The sequence below is a fragment of the Styela clava genome, chromosome 8, assembly GCF_964204865.1.
Source record: "Styela clava chromosome 8, kaStyClav1.hap1.2, whole genome shotgun sequence".
In the NCBI taxonomy this organism is placed as follows: Eukaryota; Metazoa; Chordata; class Ascidiacea; order Stolidobranchia; family Styelidae; genus Styela; species Styela clava.
In genome coordinates, this window is record NC_135257.1 from 10,338,351 (window position 1) to 10,354,489 (window position 16,139).

General features: G+C 33.6%; 2 protein-coding genes across 4 annotated transcripts in view; both read left to right on the plus strand.

Moving 5' to 3' along the window:
- Positions 1-9,310: 9,310 nt before the first annotated feature.
- On the plus strand, positions 9,311-12,872 carry LOC120346701 (uncharacterized). The gene is made up of 7 exons (XM_039416508.2): positions 9,311-9,531; positions 9,890-10,062; positions 10,448-10,538; positions 10,907-11,100; positions 11,205-11,321; positions 11,608-11,759; positions 12,715-12,872. Exons 1-7 carry the CDS (start codon positions 9,339-9,341, stop codon positions 12,767-12,769), a joined length of 975 nt encoding a protein of 324 aa, XP_039272442.1. The 5' UTR covers positions 9,311-9,338; the 3' UTR covers positions 12,770-12,872.
- A 1,427-nt stretch (positions 12,873-14,299) lies between these two features.
- LOC120346695 (multicopper oxidase mco-like) overlaps positions 14,300-16,139 on the plus strand; it is a 38,705-nt gene continuing 36,865 nt past the window's right edge. For 2 of the 3 annotated variants that reach the window (XM_078115696.1, XM_039416498.2), the window contains exons 1-4: positions 14,666-14,818; positions 15,329-15,528; positions 15,687-15,788; positions 15,903-16,034. In XM_078115696.1, coding sequence (XP_077971822.1) covers positions 14,716-14,818; positions 15,329-15,528; positions 15,687-15,788; positions 15,903-16,034 — 537 coding nt within the window. In that variant the 5' untranslated portion in view covers positions 14,666-14,715. Of the gene's footprint in view, positions 14,496-14,665; positions 14,819-15,328; positions 15,529-15,686; positions 15,789-15,902; positions 16,035-16,139 lie in introns of those variants that run through there. The other variant, XM_078115697.1, reaches the window with a different exon arrangement.

The window sequence follows — 16,139 nt, forward strand, 5'->3', positions numbered from 1 at the left end:
GCTTTTATCAATTATAACACTGAACAAAAATTCGGACATTCATTGTTTTTTGCCTAACCAAATAAGAAGTTATTTAACGGAGAGTGGTGATCGCTTAAACAGATACATTTTCAGTTGAATCGATGATATACTTATCCGTGATCGATTGTATAAACATATCTTACTTCATAAATGTATAAATTTGCATTGTACAAACAAACACAAGTACAGCTTTGTTTCTGAGTAATACATATTATAGATGATATCCGGAATTAACTAATATCCGGGAATAAAGTATCGATGTATAGTTGTTTCAAATTTTATTGAACTGTTGAAATGTGTGTGCGTGAAAATCTAACAACTTCGTCACCGCAAGATAAAAATAAACTTGAGGGCGGGGTTTAAAAAAATAATGAGAATTTACTGATGGTTTTACTACTAACTTTTCCAATGTATCACCATCCGTTGGCAGTAGTGTTATTGCATTTACACGATTATATAAGTCAAGTAGTCCGTGATTTGTATTACAATTACAGCGAATCGCAAATAATAGTAGGCTACACCTCAAATGTAACCTCTACTCACTAGCTTGTATCCACTATCAATCAGCCCATATTCTCATTGATCAACATTATCCTATTCACTACCATTTACAAAAGATTGGACTTGCTGATGTAAAATCTCGAAAAAATTTCTAGTTATGACTAGTACTATGTTATTGGGATACTAAAAGTAAGGAAAAGAACAAATGACGCGGGTAACCCTCAATTTTTTTTTTAAATATTTGCCAAATAATACCGGAAAACAAGCAATAATTCACGGTTGTGTCACAGTGAATATACGTCAACGGAACTGACATGTAGAGAATGAAGTAATATCATGATAGGACGTGGAATTGTGGAATGATAATTTTTTAGTCTCACTAGAAGACAAGAATAATTGATAGGTATAGTTATTATTCAGTGGGCTTGAATTCAGTACAGTATTATCTTTCATCATGCTTGTTGTCGAATAAATTATCCACGCTGTTACGCCTAATCGCATTTTCAGCATCCCATTCTATCACATCATCTCTGTTTCATTTCAAGATATTTATTCAACTAAATTCAATGTTTCATTGTTTTCTATAACAACCATAGATAAATGTGGCAGGATGTTTCACGCATTAACTATCCCAAAATTGTTTACACGTTTATATCTGCGGTATATAAATTTTGTTATATCTGTTGGGATTTGATATATTTGTTGGGATTTTCAAGAAATTGGGCAACAGTAACAGAAATTTTTAACAACCAACAAATTTGTCTGCAACCACTCTACTGTCAAATTCCAATTCGACAATAATATTCGATGTATTACAAACGAGAGAAAAATAAAAACGGTTCAACCTCTTTTTTAATTTGCATCTGTTTGTACCAACGTTGCTATTTTCATAAGTGCTAGTTCGACTCAAAGTCGAACACACCTCAACATATAGTTTTTGAATGACATACAATATATCTATCTTAATATTTGACCAATTAGATGATTCTTGGACCTATATAGAATGCTTTTATTCGTCGCATCCTCTTTCCAGGGCAGAATCCATAGATATAATTTGGCGCTTGGGTTGATTCAGTTTAAAAAATTACTTCAATTTTAACAGAGCTAATAAAAAATCAATACTGAAAAACCAAAAAGTTTAATGTACTAAAATACCGAAAAATATTGTGCCTATTTATACCCAAACCTGGCAACCTCAAGTCCGTACGCTATTACGCTTCCTGAATTATTCAAAAGATGTTAGGACGAAACTTAATCTTTTCTACTGTACACGTCGCTGACAAGAATTCGTGCGTTTGCTGTAAAATATCCCGTCTTCAGTTCAGTTTACCCAGTGTTTTGTAGGCTTTAATTATTACCCAGTTAAATAGAGTATAATTAGAATAAACGGCCAATCAAATTTTATGAGCAATAAGAACAGCTTGCTAGTTAGTTATGGAAATGTAAGTGATATCGGCTGAAGAATATCCGACAAACTATGCTCAAATACTGTCGGGATGAAATAAAGTTTTAACTAGTTCAAAATGCATCCATATCTAAAGCGAACTGTTCTGTGTATCAGACTCAACCAATGCAGGGTAATAAATCTGAGCAATAAAGATAGAGAAATGTTGACTGTACACATATCGTCACGCTAATAACCGAATTGCGTAAGTCATTTTTAGCAGTTTTGAAAAAAACTTCCTAATGATATTGCTATGCCATTGAGAGTCAATAATTTGCCATAGTTCAATTTTTTGATCGTTGCCGAATTTAAGTTAATTTGTATGACGCAGTCATGTGACGTCATTATGGCGCAGAAATGTGTCTATGACTAGGGGACATACGCAATTTTGCACTTGACTGTATGTACCAGTCCCGGAAACTAAACAATCCAAAAACGAATGTAATTCTTAGTATATACGATGTCTAATCCCCAAAATAGCTAGTCTGTTTCAATTACATTATTTTTTATGTTTAAAAATATATATTTTATCAATATAACACGCTCTGCACATCCACCGAAATAAGACTAAAGTTAAATATAAAGAATAAAACAGCAATGTACCTTTATATAAAAGCCAACCAAGGTGAATTCGACTCAGACAGTGATTATCACAAGTGCACGCCTTCCTATACTGTAGTATAAATTGAAATTTATAAGCGCTAAGCTAGAATCTGAGATGCAAAAACTCAAAAATCCTTCGCCGAGGTTATTTTGCCTTTGTGACGTCACAATAGTCCTGATATAACGATGATAATTTATTATGACGAAACAATTGAAAAATTTGCATATAATACAAAATCTCTATTTTTATGGGTTCCGGAATTCTTAAAATAAAATCTGAGTTAACAGGCAGATGCGCAGCATTACATAAATACCTATTTTATGAAAAACTCAAAAGCGCCAAAAAAGACTTACGCAATTCGGTTATTAGCGTGACGATATGTCGATAAATGGAAAGGTCGTTCAAATATAGCTTCATTGAGGCTTTAAAGCAGGGTGGTTCAAGATTGTCGGCTCCGCGGGCCACAAAATTATTTTTGCATTGTTCGCGGGCCACAATAATGCCAAGAATAGGTAAACAGTGCAATACAAAACGAACACTTTTATTGTGCAAACATAATTATCAGGCATAGCCATTCTAGGCTAATAGAATCCGCATTCAATATTTAGTTTTATCTGATTCCTATATTGTTAGCATATATTCCCGACCAAAAAGTTATATAGCCAGTTAACAATTCAGACTGCCAAGCACATCATTCAAATTTCAATTTCGCTAGTTGCCTCAGCTAGCCTTAACTTTATTTAATTCAGGGACATTAGTGATGACAGTATGTCAAAAGATTTTTCTGAATAATTTTATGACGAAACAACACGAAATGCGATTTTTTGATTACTCTCCGAATGTGACGCGGGCCACAGATAATGAAGCGACGGGCCACATGTGGCCCGCAGGCCTGGGTTTGGACCACCCTGCTTTAAGAGTATATGGTTGAAATGGGGTAGTGAGGACAATTTATAAAGAAAGGGCACATGCAAGGCAAAAAATAAATGGATTAAAACTGCCTGATATTCAATTGACTGGCTTAAGTCTTTTTACATATTTTTATGATATTTTCTTGTCGGTATCAATAAATTTTGGTGATTTGCCCCGTTGAATCACGCATATCGGTTTTGTGTGTTTTCTATATAAAATAGTATTCTTGTTTTAAATAGAACTCAAATTAGCTTTTCCATCATTATTAAATTTAATAGACTTCAAAGATCATTTTTACCTGTATTAGGTTTGTCTTTGTATATATTTATATAATTCAGACAATAACAGGCAATTGAACTATCTCACAAGGTTCTCTCGATGCTCTGGAATGCTACATGAATGCTCAACAAAAAAACAACGTTTATTTAAATAGATTGATTGGGTCATATACAGATGAGACCTATTGAATACTAAAAAGTCTATGACCAATGCGAAATCAAACCGACGTTCAAGTTATCAACAGATACATTTGCTAATGCAACCATACCATCACGAAAATAGTGTTTCGTTTCAAATATATATAAATGTATAAAAACATATCAGATTCCGTCGCCAATAGTCAACCCAAAAAAGATAAAGTTATTATTAAAGGTAAGTATGTGTGAGACGATGGGATAGTGATTTTAGCTTCTAATACATAAATGGTGAAAGATAAAAATGGTAGAAAAGAATTTCATCGACAGCTGTCATACCATGAAATTACATATTCCGCCTATCGATGACTTTTGTATAAATCATTACGTTGGTTTAGTTATAGCTATGCAGGCTTACCAAAATGTATTTCTCAGCCTGGCATAACGAATTTTACAAGATGAAACAGGATGTTATTTTGAATGATGATCGTGTTTGTAATTTTATATTTTGAAATATACAAAAGCAAGTTTTCTATCCTGTTTAATTTGCTAAATATGTGGAAATTATTTTACAGCTCACCCGCCAAATAGTAATGTGACAAAGCGACCAACAATAGGAAAAAAAATTGACCGGACGCTACCAGTTCCAGAAGGTGAGCCTCCCAGCAATGCGATCATTCGTGATGATGAAATTCTCGTTCACAATATAAATTTTGAGAAGGTTGAGGAAAATTCTGATATAAAAGAAAGAAAACAAAACATTGACACAAAACTTGAAAAAGAAACGGATAAATCTGTGAACAGTAGTATTGAAAATCCAACAGAATGTAACGGTGAAAATAATCACCAGGATAAAACTGATTCAAATTCCAATTTACCTCCACAGACGAAAATGAAGAAGATTGAAAATATGAATGCAAACAAGATTGATTCCAAGAAAAAGAGCATGGACGATGAGAAGACCACGTCCATAAATGGCGATAAGAAAAAATGCAAAGTCACACATAAAATTAGCGAAGAGAAAAATCGCAGCGAATCTCGCAAAACTGAAGAGGGTATTGTCGTCAATGTCAGCGACGACGCCGAACGAAAGAGGAGAATGATTGGGTTGCACCACAAACATTCACAAACTTCTTTCACTGATTTAGTAAAACTTGAAACCGAGAATAAATGTTGTAAAGCAGAATGCACACGGACGGAATGCTGTGTATCTACTGCTAAACAATTTAATTCCAAGAAGACAAAGAAAAAGAGAAGGCGTAGAATTCCTATACGAGTCAAACGAAGAAAAAGCTTCGACATCGTTGTTAATCATATCGCAGATGACAAACATATAAAAAAGGATGAAATGAAACTGTTCATTGTTGGGGTGAGTGTGACAATAAAGTTTATAATGATAATAATTGAACCCACTGTGATGGCTCAATCACATTGAGAAACAATTGAACAAACAAAAAATCAACAAGAACGACAACATAATAACAAAACGATCCATTCGTGTCCAGTGAGAAAATAGTTCCGTCGAAAAATTCTTGTTAGCTAGTTGATCAGAATGGTTTGTCTAATTTGTAAACTCATTTATAAAGATTAGTGATATTATCAACAGGTTTCTAAAATTTACCCCGATTCATATTAAAATCGTAAAAACAGAATTAATTATTCTATTCCGATATCGTCCATTACTTTAAATTACAACTAAGAATTTCGTAGTAACCAATATTACAATTTAAGTTTTCAAAAATATGTTCGATATGTATATTTATTTGCTGTTCAAGTAAGGTGTATATACTGCTTGTTATCTCTTCAAAAATGGATTGAGGTTAAGGATTGAGGAAATTAATTTGAATTCTATATACCATTCAGAATCCATAATAAATATCAACAGCGATGTATGACTTACCGTTGGTGTAATTCATGGACAGAGAACTCGGCTAATATTGTGTAGATCGATAAGAATCACTATATATGTACTTAAAACTTAATACTTACCCTATTGCATAGTTATAATCTGGCTCGTGGCTGTTAAACATATCAGGCAGGACATAAAACTAAAAACAAGAAAGATGAAATTTGATGGTTAGAAGCCTCACGTCAGATTTTTTTTAATTCTGAAAGTATATAATACTGTCATATCCAACACATGGTGTTTCGAATGTGTGATAATATAATTCAATGTGTCCTTTATTTCAAATAGCTGGTATTTGCAGGTATTTCAAATTTGTGCGGGAGCAATTTCTATACCTCTGGGAATAGCAAACTTTTATATTCAAAGAGTGTCTGGAAAATACGACGTTCTTCCCAGTGGCATATGGTGTGGAATTATCGTAAGTACAGTAACGTATAACTAAACTGTGAACTGATGTTAAAATGACACTATATTGAGTTTAATGTGTATTTACGGTGTCAAGGTGGTTGTATTGGCGGTGTCGAATTAAGTTATTCTTAATTGAAGTCGATGCAAAACATCTGCCCCTGAAAGCTTAAGTGGAGCTGCTTTCATCTTAAAGTTGATATTTTACAATATTTTATTACATTTATTTTATCTGAAACCCCCTTAACAAGTGAATGATATATAGTATACCCACTACAAGATTTCGAACGAGTACAATGCATTTGTGTTTGGTCTTCTTAACTTTAAAACTCTAACTGATAACTGTTTTATGATTAATAAAGCAGTTCACTCAAATGATGATAACGAGTAACATAAAAATTTTCAAAATTGAATTTTCCGAATGAAATTGGACTTATGAGGCATATAAGTCACAAACGTTTTAGCATTCCACAAGAGACAAACAACCTTTTGATTTTTGGTTCAAAACATTCGAATGATGGCTCAAGAAAAATAAATTTACTCAAATTCCCAGGAGGTTGCTTTCATTGGTGACACATGACTTACAAAATGAACTTTGACTTTGTTGTGCTGCGAATGTAGAGAAAGTATTTGATTGCCAAGTGCAAAGATAATTCAATGGGTGTCTCGAAATTGACAAATCAAATTTGACTCGGTTTGAGTCAATATCAAAATTAAAATTGATAGGCCTAGGTGGCCGGTAATCTTCAGCATGAAGGCTTAAAATTGTTATCTTTTTTCAGTTCATACTAGCGGGAGCCCAAGCTATTATCACCAGTAGATATCCAAGTAAAATAAAGGTGAAGAATTTGCCTCAATTATGTATTTTATGCATCAGACAATTTACAAGAATACAACTGTTTTATATTTCTAGGCAATCATAGGACTGGTGTTGTCAATTTTATCATCTTTGAGTTCAGTGGTTGTTGAAATCTTAGAAATAATATCGGCAACCAAACATTCCGATTGTAACATAATAAGAAAGAATATTACTTCACAAGAAAATGCTCTTCTGTGTTTGGTAAGCATTAGATTAGATGAACTACTTGCACATAAATGACACAATAGCACTTTTATGCAATTAAAATTAGAAAATGCCATATGATTTATTTGGTACGTTCCAAAGACGCCCCTAGTGGCCAAGAACTTCATTCTAAGATGACAAAATAGTGCAGTCGTCTTGCCCCCAATCTTGGGGACAAACTTCGCTCTCTAACAAAAATATATTACATTGTGTAGTAACGCATATGCGGCCAGTTTACCAGAATTATTCAAAGTAATGCCAATTAGTCCCCCATTTTTGTAACTTTTCGATTTTTCCTTATTTAATACAGAAATCGGTTCTTGCGCTGCACGTCACATTATGTGGCGTTGTTTTCACTGAGATAGTAATATCTGGAATCCATACTTATTACGGTTTTCATCTCTCAAAGCATCATCAGGTAAGATGAATTGAATTTTTCAAAAAATTGAAAGTACTTTGCTAATAATGCTCTGTGCAGCAGTTACAGTGCTACGGATTTACCGAGGTTTAAATGGCAATAAACCTTCTTGTTCGGCATAGCCTACACAATCTGCTTCACGCTGTGTGGCGAATAACTTCAACACTTCACATCTTGCACTCATACAAAACGACTTGCTTGCGAAATTTCGTTTTAGTGAATCTTCTTTTGCATAACAGCTATTTCTAGATGAACTGCGTTCACATAAATCCCTCTCTCACGAGATTCTTACAAAATAGCTTGCAATTTTTTTCAATCACTTATGTTGCGAGCACATAAGTTTTTAATCGTATTCTTTGTCTGTCTCAGGTATCGAATGAAGTCACAGCAATGAAAATTATCGAAAAACGTGTACAGTGATGATCACCTATAAATATGCTAAAAACTGTTACAAACACTGACGAGAAATTGAAGATCCTTCTATGTTTTGCTTTCAAAATTTTCTGATAAATTAAGTGGAGATCGAGCTAATATAAATAAAAAGGGGGCAATGGGATAATATACATTAAAAAGCAAAAAAGAAAGCTCAAATTGATATGATTTCTAAAGTTATTTTTCAATGCAATATTTTGTAAACTAGACAAATAAATTGATCGAGATAGTGCGTTTGTTCGGGTGGTGGCATCGTTGCTGGTTGTGTAAAGGAAGTTTGCGTCCATGTCAAAATTCAAATGCAGAATAGCAGGAGTGAATATGTTGATGTGATCAGTTTATCCATCGTTGACCTGAAGTATCTAACAATGTCCAGAACTCGGACTTCAGATTGAAGAGGCGCACATTATTGGATTGTGTTTTTTTTATAAAGATTCACTTTAAAATAAATATTATACTACTTGTTGAAAAGGAGTTAATAATGAATATCAACATGATTTTTTATGTGCCCTTTTTCTGATATCTAGTTTCAATTCTGTGATACATGCTAGCTTATTGCTACCACGTTTGCTTCAAAAACTAAAGCAAACAGTTAAGATATTGCATTTCGTGAATAAAGAAGGCAAAAATTACAGACGTGTCATATACCGGTTTCCGCTCACTTTATTACAACGGATATTACATACTCTCACTTCAATTGTATTTTTGCAAAGGAAATGATAAATCTGAAGACGAAATATTATTCAATGTATATGTAAAAGCGGACTATCTTCCATTCTAGTCTGGGTGATCAGTATATATTTTTGTATTCACATTTACATATATAAAACATGCCATATCATGCTTGAAGTTTTGTGCCTGTTAAAAAACACGAAAATTCAGAGGCATTCAGTGGTTACTTTAACCATAATGCAACTAGAAATGAAACATATATATTCATAATATCATATCTAAACATGCATTTCTACAAGTATACGATGTATTGCTTTCCAGTCAACACGAAAACAAGGAATTCTACATGTTACTTGATATTAAATTACGCAAAAATCCCATATCATTTTACAATTGCAGAAGATAGCGCGAGATGAAAAAAATGAAAACAGAGGAAACGGGGTTATTGAGTTTATAATGTACAAGTCGCAATATATATATATATATATTGACAATTTTTATTCGTGGTATCGAGTAATTTGGTACTTCGGTCAGCTGACAACGAATTATGTCATTCATTGAATCAAATTCTGGTTGTAAATTAAATGGCTCACAGCAACCAATGTCACCTTGTATTGAAAATACCTGGGCTCAGATGCCTAGTTTTAACGGAAAACCCCTCTCAGAAGCAAGCGAAATGAGCACTGCAACATGCACAGATTCTTTGACTTGTGCCGGGGAGCGAACCTGTTCCAGATTAGGTGAGTAGCAACGCTAGAGTAAAGAATTTTTACCTCGCTTTTTTTCTGACTAGAGCTACCTAATCGGTTAGCACCCATGGTAATTTTATAAATGGTGTATGCCACTAAATTGGCGAAATATAATGCAAGTTTGGATTTACGGCGTCAATTTCGCATTGGCTGAGTGTACGTATTCGACCAGATCGTTTATCCATATTATTTTCTATGTATGTGCCTATCATGGTATCGCCATAAATTAATACTAAAAAATGCAATCCGTACGATATAAATATAATGATAAATTTCATTTATCGATGATAATACCTGTATATTTCTAATGTCAGAGCCTAATAATTTATTATTTATGTCTATGCCGTAGAAAAATCTATTTGTCAAATGGATAACAGTTTACAAAAAGCAGGACGTATGAACAACAGTTTGTTTATGGACCAGACATGGAATAACAACTTGCAAGATTGTGATAAAAAAGAACTGATATCTCTCGAGCAACTGCTAGACAAGAGAGATTGTGTTGATTCAACTTTCAGCCAGGTATCATGAAAGAAAATGCAAGACTGCAAGATATAGACAATGCTGTTTAAATTCATAATTGATCACGCGTTGGAATGGATTCGGTATCTAGTGCAACTATCGGAACAAATCTAAAATTCCAGTTCTAAAATAAGTTGAAAATAGTTCTACCTATATATATGCAATGTTTACAATAAAATAATTTGGTTGTAATCGTCCTCATCAGTGTAATGGATTTGGTTGTTAAAATCAATTCAAGACCTGAGCATGGCTTGTGAGATATTCCAACTAGAGTACCGCCCAGCTCGATTTCAAGTGGCATATGGTTATGATGCTGCTGTGTTACATCATTCTATGCATTTTTGTATTTTAAAATATTCGAATCGAGAAATTTTTTTAAACTCAGGTATCTAATTCTGCAACTGCAACCATTTTTGAGGCAACTTACAGTGAAGCATCCGAATTCCAAGATCAATCATCGAGGTTTGATAAATCAAGTAAATATCGAAGATGTTCAATAATTTTCGACTTTTCGTACCAAAAACAATCTTCACTCGAAAGATTTCGTTGAAGTCCCCTTGACGATGAGGGGGAGGGGTGGACTGCTGACATCCCATCCGTCACTTCGTTTTTATAACTATTGGTCGGTTACTGTGTTCTTCACACCAATCCTCCATTCCTGTATCTGAAATATGAAGCTGATTAGATCACTAATCATTCAATGCCTGCTGAAAACTAGCAATTGGATATGCAATCCAGCTGAATTGTGAGCAATAGCGAGTCATCTTCTGGCAACACAAATCGTGGCCTGGACGGATACGTCATGATTTTGTTTTTTATTCTTGCGTCTTTTTTTTTTTTACAGAATATTCAAAAAATTATCGTTTGCCTGACGTGGTTAGCGCAGCGCATACTGCAGAAATGCAACACCCTATCTCAGAAATATTCTTACGAACGTCTCAAACATCGGGAGATGCCCCAATAACCGCACGTGCACACACAAAGACATCTGTTGAAAATTTTACACCAGACACTTTCGTACATAAACACGAATTCACGGTTAGTGAAAAAATGAAATAATTGCTGATTTCACATATCTGAATAACAATTCTTGGTTATAAAATACCTTTAAATTCTGTAATTTTTTATATTTGTTTTTTAAGCCGATAAAAGAATACCCGGAAACAATCGAATCTTCTGGTCAATTTGCATACGCGGGGATACAAATACATCCAATTATACGTAAAGCAAGAAAAGTCTACGTTCCAGAGGAATGCAAGGTAAAAATTAAATGAAAGATCTAGACGAGAAGAAAACCTTGATCATCTCAATTTAATGTTTGTTACAATATTGAGTTATAGTCATTACCATCACATTCAGTATTCGAGACATTATCTAACCATTTTATCACATTTTTTCCACATCTGATAATTACTCATATACATTGCTGCTTATAGATATTTCTCTGCTATTCTCTGAGTACGGAAATCCCATATTTACTGTATGCACGCATTTAAAATAGAAGAGCGTGACCAAATTTATATTTCGAACAATATCACGGTACAGGATGGAAAATATTGGAAAAGGAGATTAAAAAATAACGTTGCAGCCAGAAGATCAAGAGAAGCTAAGCGAATGAAGGAAAATCAAATCGCCATGCGAGTGAGTTTTCTGCAATCTGAAAATGATAACTTGCGCGCACAGGTTGCACATTTAAGGTAAACTCATTTTATGGATACGTTTCTACAACTCACTCTCTTATTGAATTATGTTACAAATTTATACTTGATAACGTTCAAGACTTCATGTATATAAAGCAGTTCCGGTCTAAATCATTTTTAATATTTGCATCGTGTTTGAATATAGTTTAAGGCAGGGGTCGGCAAACTACGGCCCGCGGAACAATATAATCCGGCCCGCGACGCTTCACTGAATTATATTAACAAAACAACTGTATTGACGATTATATTCTTCACGTAACAATATTTGTTTGGAGACACTAAATTATATTATATCCTGACAAGTATGTAATTCAATCACTCGTTTAATGAGCTTATAAATTGATTATAATAAGACAAATGGCAACAGTACGTAAAAAAGTTGATGCTCAGTGCAAATGGTTTAATGGCGCAAAAAATATTCAAATAATCAGTCTTCGCGCGCTGCTTGAAATTTATCTGAAATCTGTGTGAAAACATCCAATTCATTGGCCATTCCTTCGGTTTTTAACTTGCTAAAAATATGTGCAGCCCGCTAATGACTTACAGCCTTTAGTTTTGGACCGCGAATGACAAAATTTTGCCGACACCTGGTTTAATGATATAAGTTTGACACCTTTTTTTGAAGATGTTATCTTTGCTCCATAAGCCTTCTGAGCTGTGAACGATGGAGTACCCAAACATCGGTATCACAGTGTCTTGGGCTATGAACTAGTACTACTAACTAGTACCCACTACAATTTGTATGACGAATATATATATAAATTCATTTTATGAAAATATGTTCACTGTCTTATTTCATCTTGCCTTATCATAAAAAATGACACAACAGTATAATAAGTATAATAACAGTATATAAACAGCATAATAAGAAATATACATATATATATATTGTTTTTGTATAAATTCTAATAACAAATCGGTGAATTAAAAAAGTTTTATTTTTGTTTCACAGAAAAGAAATGAGAAGAATGGCTGGAACAATGGAACCAAAAAGGCAACTGATATAAAGGCTCACTTAGTGTAAACAACTAAATATCGTCTAATTAAATATTATTCAACATATTATTAGTTTGAGACTCAAAATCGTCTCTTTGTTTAGATATGAGAAATAAAAATACTTTTGTGTACTTTCCATTGCGTTGTCATTCGGAGTGTCATGTACATTGGAACTTTTTTGCTGTTAATTTGCTGGCAAAACATGTCTCCGGGTTACCTCACGCGGTTCATAAGGATAACCATATTTTTTCAGTATGCCATATAAAAGACAGGGTACAGTATCAAACTTGATTATAGTAGACTGAAACAGTCATAATTTTAGATAACTAAAACGGCTAAAATGTTACATTCAACAGACGGAGGCGGGTGACTGATGCTACGTTTACAACCGATGTTAGAGAATTCAAATAAGTGACAGCCAGCAGGCTGGGATTTCGTATCGAACAGTTATATATGAATAAGTTTTATTGTTTAACTCAAGCTGGTTTATATAGTGTCCATAAACATCTACATTCACTTAATGAATATTATGTAAATATTACGATATTATTTATAACTATACAAAACGACTTTCATTTCTTTAAAACGTTAGACATTGCATCACAAATTAAAACAAATTTGTCTTCCATGGAATCAAACTATTTCCTTAGAATTGTTTTTAACAATTCCCGCCTACGCGATATTTGAACAAAGAGTTTTCGTGACGTAGAGTCTCGCCGCAATCAAATCTTGCTTCTGCTTAAATTGTTTAATGTATCATTTGCGATAGTGAGATACCTCAAATGTTCATACAGCGGAGTTTTCTCGTTGTGATGTGGTCGGCGTTGGGTTTACGTAAAATTGTAAACGTGCCATTTACCCATGGTTGTTGAATGTATTCAACTTACTTATACCTGGTAAAGATTATAATACAGTTTAGTACAATTGAGTATTTTTATGCTATAAATGCATTCTTGCTGATAAGTGGGATATTTCATTTTTCATTTCAATTTTGAAATTTGGTTGCATTGCAGTCGAGCAATAATCACGGTTTGCGGTTGCGGTACAATAGCGTTTACATCGGGTATACAACCACAGTTTGATTAAGTGAAAAATTATTTACAGTTTATGAACTGTAACTTATTGGTAAAGGTATTTCTTTTATTTAAGACCTGTATTGTAATTTTATCAAACAAGAGTTCTCATCTTGGTTAAAATCGGTTAGGTACCTCAACCCCTTATACCTCAAAATGAAAAGATCACCTGTTTGGGGATTTTTATGCTCAAGTATTCCTTAATACTCGATCCTAAATTGATACTCGTAGGTATTGCTAGAACAACAAATTTTATTGTCAATAAAAATAATATTAAAGACAAACAGGCTTTCTTCCCCTAACTAAACCATTAGATTTAAATTCGAGTGATATTACGTGAATAAAAAAGACTATTTGTTAGAATCACACATATTCAAATTCAATTTGATAATGTTTAAATATTATTTGAATTGAGTTCTCTGAAAAAAGTATAAAATTACCCGAAAATTTTCCGAAGTTGGTATACCAAGAACTTCAGTACGATCCTATTTTCATTGCGGTTGAAATCAATATTTGATCAAGTCGACGAAACTCCATTTTGATTCTATTTCTTCGTATCTATTTACAATCACAGGTCTTCCATGATACTTTGGGACTTTTCCACAGAAGAGGGGTTAGTCCTAAAAATTTCATGGAACTCACGTTTGTCAACATTCCATACAAGGTGAGGAATATTTAACTGTATTTATTTAAATATCTCACAAATACTTTGTCAGCCATCTGTGCTTCCCCTCGGAGGGTCTTTGGGCAAACAGCTAGATTAGCGCAATAATGACGTTATCTTTAACCTTTTTTTCTTCATAAATAATACTGAAATTTGCGTATAAAAGTATGATCGTTTGCCCGAAAAGACATCGTTTTGAAGAGTCTGCAAGCCGAATAAAATGGAAAATCGAAAACTCGACTTTTTGAGAATATGTGGTCTAATTGTAGTATTTTTGACCTATACGAACTGTGACAAGTGCATTGAATGTCGTCCATTACAGGGTAAGCTATGATAAAATGGTGCATGAATGTTGACCTTCCTGTAGAAATTATGTGGGTATTATTTCGTATGTCAATCCGTTATGTATAGGTAAAATGTTTACCTTAATTAAGCGATTCTTGAAAGCCTACCAGACGATAATGTTTGGCTTCAATATTGTTGTTATGATTTTCATTATGTCTATAACTTGGCGCACTTTTATGAGTGGATTGATTACTTTTTTACTTACGCGAATAGAAATTTTGTAATTCTCCCGACCAGAGCAAAGACTTGGGAATGAGCTGATTACTAGACTGGCCAGGGCCCAAACCTGAGATCTAAAACCTACCGCCGAAATAGTAACATGAACGCATTATTTACAATGCTCGCGCTAAGCATATATATAATAACGATTTAAAAAACTTCGGCAATTCACTTTGGCCATTATATTCTTAGTATCTGATTTTCACAACGTTTCTAAGGCTAAGCCTTCACAACGAAGTGCTTTATATATATATATGTTATTGTTTCAGGAGGAGAAAGTTTCAGAGATTGTAGATCGACTAATTCATCAGTTTATAGACGGGATGGTAACAACGTATACGTCAATTTGGTAGTTGATGTTGCCGATATCGAAATTGAATGGCTGACAATAAAACGCCGGGTTTATAATGGAGATCTTTGCGGACCAACAATACAAATGAAACCTGGAGATACTGTTTATGTTCATTTGGTAAAACAATGTTCTTATTATTCCCGGTTTATAAAATAGCTTAAAGTGAGTTTGTATTGTAATCAATCAATTTTTAACTTAACGTGTCGTTTAAAATGAATTTGAGATATTCAAAGTATTGACTGATATTTTATACAAATTAAATATGTCATTTTCAGGAAAACCGCCTTGGACCAGATCAACCTGAAAGAGAGCATAATGATCTAAGACATCCTAACACTACAAATATGCATACACATGGACTGCACATATCTTCTCTGGTAAAATGTTTGTACAATGCGTGAATGCTTCCATTCGAAATTATTGTTTTAATATGAAGAATAAAAATATTTTTCCAACATAGTTAAAAAATGTTTCTTTCCATTCTTATTTAGCCTCCAGGTGACGACGTCTTCACAAGAGTAGATCCTGGAAAATCTCACAATTATTCGTTTAATATAAACATAAACCAACCAGCTGGCACGTATTGGTATCATGCTCATTGGCACGGATCCACTTGGTTTCAGGTTTGTATTGACTTTCCTATTAGTAGTAAACAAATATTTCGCATGATATACTATGTTAAAAAATAACAATACAATGGGTTTGATAATACACTGCTTAAAAGTAGG

Coding starts and splice junctions, on each gene's coding strand:
- LOC120346701 (XM_039416508.2), top strand. CDS start 9,339: ATGTCATTCATTGAATCAAATTCTGGTTGTAAATTAAATGGCTCACAG. Junction 10,539..10,906: donor ATCGAGGTTTGATAAATCAA/GTAAATATCGAA, acceptor TTTTTTTTACAG/AATATTCAAAAAATTATCGT. Junction 11,760..12,714: donor GCACAGGTTGCACATTTAAG/GTAAACTCATTT, acceptor TTTGTTTCACAG/AAAAGAAATGAGAAGAATGG.